The following is a 6,000-nucleotide window of genomic DNA, read 5'->3' as shown; positions in this document are numbered from 1 at the left end:
AGCTCATACCATCCGTGCCGATGCCCCCTCTTCAGAGCTGCAGCAATCTACTCTAATTCCATTGCCCTGCCTTGGCCCTAAATCCTCTCTTCAATACAGATCCGATTCCCTTTCAGATGTCATCAGGGTCTCAGGCTCAATGGCCACTTGCAGTAAGACATTCCTTGGTCTCATCCTCTATGTGACAAAAAATCTAACTTCCCTGTTAGTTCGCCGCTTGAAACGTCAATATGCTATTTGTTGACAAGACCTGCTGTGTATTTTCTCTTTTTACTCCAGATTTTCAGATAAGGCTTTATTGCCTCCCTACATCATTACTTCTCTGTCTAATCCAGAGCTGTGTGTTTTGGGTTTAAAGGTGATGTGACTGCTTGACGTCAGTTTCCTGTCTGTCCCTGTTTCCCAGAGCTTTCCCAGTCAGTGAATGACCCAAAGATTTTGAGAATTGGAGGAGGGGAGTGCAGTCCCGCCCAGCCTGGAATTTGTCAAGTTTCTGCCCGTATATGGGCACATACACGCTGCGCGGGCGGGGGAAGAAGAACTCGGCAGTGAAACTGATCAAAAAGACGCGGAGACTTCACCCTTTTCTGCATCTATACGAAAAAGCTGCCCACAGCCTGGGTTCAGCCTAACATTGCAAAGTCTTGAACAGCATGTCCAGCAAACAGTTTAACAGCGGACCCGCGTACGGTTTATCAGCAGAGGTGAAAAGTAGGGTAAGTTTAACTTTTAATGTGGCATTTTAAAGAGTCTTAGGGAGCCGCGTGTTGCTGTTTGGTAATTGCTGGTCTCAGGTAGCTTTGTAACTGGATTCAGTGTCGCTCCCATCTTACTGGTAAGATAACTTTGTTTTTCTGACTTTTTTGTAGTGGCTCTGGGCGTTGTCCCAGTTGCTGCTGCAAGATTAGATTAGTTGAAGTATGTTTTCTGTACTTTCTACCACCATCTGTCTGCAGCTCTCAATCCTCAGTGAATTCTCTCTCTCTATCTCGGCCAATTGATCCCCCGCACCAAGAGTCGGAAGTGTTCATCCGAGATCTCGTGGGCTGTGGCGTTTTAATTTCCCGTATGGTTTGCCTCAAACGGTGACAATGCACCTGAATGTAAAGAGGGAGCATGATCTCTCCTTATAATCTTTGTTTGCTGTGTGCTTTTACTGTACTTTTTGTCAGGGGTGGACGGTGACACGGGGTGAATGTTTGTTTTTGCTTTTTATTCAGTATTGTTCCTGGGATCCACGAGGTGACTGGAGGGATCTCTCTCTTCCCTTCCACTGGTTGCCTGTGCTGTCCTGAATGAAGTGTTAAACTTCCCTGTGTCAGTGCCTTTGCAATTGATATGAAAACAGGGCTAGATTTTCCTTTGATGTTTAAAACCAAAGCAATGAGGGAAAGCCCAAATGCTTTAAAAGTTTGTGCTGGCAGCTGTCTGAGGCTGAACCAGCTTGTTTGCAACCTTGGTATCATATTTGACCCCGAGATGAGCTTCTGACCACATATCCACACCATCACTAAGATTGCTGATTTCCATCTTTAACATCACGTGCCTCAGCTCATCTGCTAAAACCCTCATCTGTACCTTTGTTAGCTCTAGACTTGACTCTTCCAATGCACTCCTGGCTAGCCTCTAATGTTATGTCCTCTGTAAACTTGAGATCATCCAAAGCTCTGCTGCCTGTGCCCTAACTCGCACTAAGTCCTGTTCATCCATCACCCCTGTACTTGGTGACTTACATTGGCTCCCAGTTAAGCAGGGCCTTGATTTTAAAGCACTCATTACTGTTTACAGATAGCTCTGTGGCCTCACCTCTCCCTAGCTGTCTACTTTCCTCCAGCCCTACAATCCTCCTTGATATCTGTGCTGCTCCAATTCTGGCCTCTTGAACATCCCCAATTTTAATTGGTTCCCTCTTCACCTGCCACAGACCCAGTCTAGCAGCTATGTCTTTGAGGACACGACCCCAGCTGTGGTGATACCGAACCACTCTTGGCAATGGACATTGAAGTCCCCCCGGAGTACATTGTGTGCCCTTGCTCTCCTCGGTGCTTCTTCCAGTTGGTGTTCAACATGGAGAAGCACTGATTCACAGCCAAGGGGACGCAGTAGGTGGCAATCAGCAGGAGGTTTCCTTGCCCATGTTTGACTTGGTGCCACGAGACTTCATTAGGCTTGATGTTAATGTTGAGGACTTCTAGGCCAACTCCCTCCCACTGGGTGATGGTGGTTTCTGGGACATTATCTGCAAGGTATGATTCGGTGAGTATGACTATGTCAGGCTGTTGCTTGACTAATCTGTGGGACAGCTCTCCCAGTTTTGGCACAAGCCCCCAGATTTCAGTAAGGAGAACTTTGCAGGGTTGACAGGACTGGGTTTGTCATAGTCGTTTCTGGTGCCGAGTGGCTGGCCAGTTTCATTCCTTTTCTTCGATTTTGTAAGGGTTTGACAGTGGCGCAGTGGTTAGTACTGCAGCCTTACAGCTCCAGGGACCCGGGTTCAATTCTGGGTACTGCCTGTGTGGAGTTTGCAAGTTCTCCCTGTGACCGGGTGGGTTTTCACCGGGTGCTCCGGTTTCCTCCCACCGCCAAAGACTTGCAGGTGATAGATAAATTGGCCATTGTAAATTGCCCCTAGTGTAGGTAGGTGGTAGGGAATATGGGATTACTGTAGGGTTAGTATAAATAGGTGGTTGTTGGTCGGCACAGACACGGTGGGCCGAAGGGCCTGTTTCAGTGCTGTATCTCTAAACAAATAAATAAAATTTAAAAAAACAACTGAGTGGCTTGTTAGGCCATTTAACAGTTAACCACATTGCTGTGGGTCGGGACTCACATGTTTTAAAGGACAACAATCAGCAATGGTTTCATGATCGCCACTCGACTAGCTTTTTAATTCCAGATTTATTAATTGAATTCAAATTCCACCATCTGCCGTGGTGGGATTCGAATCCATGTCCCCAGATCATTAGCCTGGGGCTCTGGGTTACGTCTAGTGACATTACCACTATGCTACCACCTCTCCATGGGAGAGCATGTTGAGGATACAGGGAGATGGAGGAATGTGTAAGATGGGGAAATTGGAGTAGAGGAGAAATGAGGTATATAAGTTCAGAGGAGGGCCAACAATTGTAGTTTTGATACATAATGATTGTGATCAGCAAACCCTCTTTCTCCATCAACCAATCAGACTGCTAGCTTTCCCTGCAGCCCTACTAATCTTTTTTTAATCAAAATCAAAAAGTCACCTTAACATTGAAACTACGTTGGTGTTTTATGCATCAAACCTGTGAGACATGGATGTGAATTGTGTCTTTTCCCCTCCCCCACAAGTTCCTCCGCATTAACAATTTTGCATGGTTCACCCTTGTATTTGTGTAAATTTCATGGCCGACAACCCGAGTGGTTCCTGCATTTCTTGTTTTTATTTCAGATTTCCAGCATCTGCAGTATTTTGCTTTTATAACCCACTCTTCTTTCCCTTTCCACCCCTAACAAAAAAATCTATGCTTGTATATCATTCGACACCCTCTACTTTTAAAAAAAAAAGTGGTGCTTGTGAAGTTGAGAGAATTCTCAGCCTCCCTCCTTTTATATTGCTGGAACTGATTTAAGAAGTGATAATGTACTGGTGATGTGGTGTATGGCTGCTTTGAGATCTGCCCTCTTTATGTTGGTCATGGGAAAACAATTGTGCATGGACCAATCTACACATTCAAAGTTGGCTGCAGACCTATCCTGGTCGATCTGTAAAAACAATGGGGAAAATGTATCACTGGACTTGGTGCTGGGGTTGATTGGGGAGTGGTGGTGTGCAAAGCACTTGGCCTCTATGAGTAGCTGGACTTGTCAGTGGCCAGAGACAGTGAGGGTGAAATTGGACATGAATGGAGACACACAGCAGGCATTATTGCCTTGGTTGCCTGTAATAGAGTCTGCCCGCTATTCAGTTCCATTGACTTTAATGAGCTGAATATCAGCTGTGGTATAATGGACAGTAAGTGCAATCCTGCCTGTTTTGCATCCTTGCCCATGTCTAATTTCAACTCCAGCGGCTTCTGATGACAGTGGCTGTGTTTATACATAGTTGCAGTTTGTCTTGCAGCACTGGTGGTAAAGGCTGGGGCTGGGCCTGCCACTGGCTGCGGTGTGTGGCCAGGTAAAAGTAATCAAAATGCATTAACTGTTGCTGCTAAGAGCATGATCCTCAACAGAGTTTTCAAACAGTGTTGCCAAAAATTCAGTCAAAATTTACACTGAAGTTTTCCTATTGCCTGATATCCATTGTAGTTTAACATGTACCTAGCTCATCTCTGGAATTTACGTCTTCTCGCACTGATGGAGAGGACCTGTCTTCAAAAGCTTCCTCTCAACATCAGGAAAGTTCCTGAGGCAGAGCTCAATGTTGTGCTTATTGAGAAAACATTAGGTGGCAGACTGTAAGCATTGCAGCAGCATTTTGTATGGACCTACTTCAGGTGCAAGGGGGCTGTAGCGAGTGACTGTAATACCACAAGGTTTCCCTTGCCTTAGAAAGCTCCTGATATTTGAGAAGATGGCTTATAAAAATCAGGAACTGTACATGAAATTCAGAGAATCCGGAGAAGTTCTTGGAATCAGCGTTAGATTAATACAATGGTATAACAACAGGTGATGTTTGCAATTGTCAATATGCAAACTCTGCATCGCTTGTTGTACAGTCTCTGGTTGGCCTTTTCAGCCACGATGGCTGCTGGACTTGCAGTGGTAGACTCTGTATGAGAGTGAAGAAGGAATAGAGGTTCTTGGTGCTATGTTGGAGAGTCGAGTGGTAGCACTGCTGTTTCAGAACCTGCAACAATTGGGAGGGCAGGTAATATTCACAACACATTGGCTATTATGAAGAACTTGGCTGAAATTTCACCCAGACATGTGCCGAGAGGCAAATCAGCAGGGCTGTTATCCTGAGGATAGTAAAAAGAATGAAAGTCAAGTAGTTTGGAATTCGTTGGCCATTCTTCCACGAAAGAGATTTGGATGCAAGCGATTTTAACATTTATTTTGGGCAGAAGGGAAACCTTTTTACCTTGAGTAAGGACCCACCCCCAGTGGTACATGTATTCTTTATTTTTTTCTAAAGCTGGGTGAACTGATTGTCCTGACTGACTTTGTGTATCTGCTGGTCTGTATGGTCTGTCTACAGAGAACGCAGATTTAAAGTGATTGGCAAAAGAACCAAAGGCAACATGAGGAAAAACCTTTTTACGCAGCGAGTGGTTACGATCTGGAATGCACTGGCTGCAAGGGTGGTAGAGGCACATTCAGTCGTAGCTTTCAAAAGGGAATTGGATAAGCATCTGAAAAGAAAAGAATTTGCAGAGCTACAGGAAAAGGGTCGGGGAGTGCAGCGAGCTAAATTGCTTTTGCAGAGAGCCTGGATGGGCAAATGTGCTCCTTCTATGTTGTAACCATTTTATGATTTTAGCATGAAAGAAGGTAATTTATGAACTGAGCTAAATGACTGCTTGCTCTTCCTCGGAGAGATTAACTTGATTAATGTACTTAAGGCACAAGAATTCAGGTCTGCATCACAAAAAACATACCTGTTTTTCAATACTCCTATGATTTTTCTCCAGGGCTGCTCACATCAGTGTACAGAATATTAATCTTTAATTTCTAGAGACACCAGAACAATCCTGGAGGGTTGGCAGCCCTAGGTGGGGAACTCCGAGATTAGAAGCAATGTGCACTTGTAAATTAGTCACAAACTCTGACTGCAAAACCTTTCTCTGTGTCTGTGGAGAGCCTGTATAAGCCGACATTGGTGAAAAGCCAAAATGCCAGACGTCTGCACTGGCTCTTTACCTCCTCAGGATCAATGCAGTGCCTGTGGTGGGGGTCTGAAGGTTTGCTTTGTGGGCTCACCTCTGACAGTGCCCTTTTAACCAAAGACTAGTGGTCATTCAGTATAGATGGTGGGATACTAGCCCCTGTTTGTGGTTGTGTTATTTAGATCCCTGCTTTCCC

General features: G+C 45.1%; 1 protein-coding gene across 1 annotated transcript in view; it reads left to right on the top strand.

The window, feature by feature from the left end:
- Positions 1–368: 368 nt before the first annotated feature.
- Positions 369–6,000, top strand: part of LOC137351731 (calponin-2-like) — a 38,919-nt gene continuing 33,287 nt past the window's right edge. The window contains exon 1 of the mRNA XM_068016476.1: positions 369–716. Coding sequence (XP_067872577.1) covers positions 654–716 — 63 coding nt within the window. The 5' untranslated portion in view covers positions 369–653. The remainder of the gene's footprint in view (positions 717–6,000) is intronic.

This window comes from Heterodontus francisci, chromosome 36 (assembly GCF_036365525.1).
Source record: "Heterodontus francisci isolate sHetFra1 chromosome 36, sHetFra1.hap1, whole genome shotgun sequence".
Lineage (NCBI taxonomy): Eukaryota > Metazoa > Chordata > Chondrichthyes > Heterodontiformes > Heterodontidae > Heterodontus > Heterodontus francisci.
Note: the sequence above shows the minus strand (reverse complement) of the source record. Positions and strands in the feature narration are given on the sequence as shown.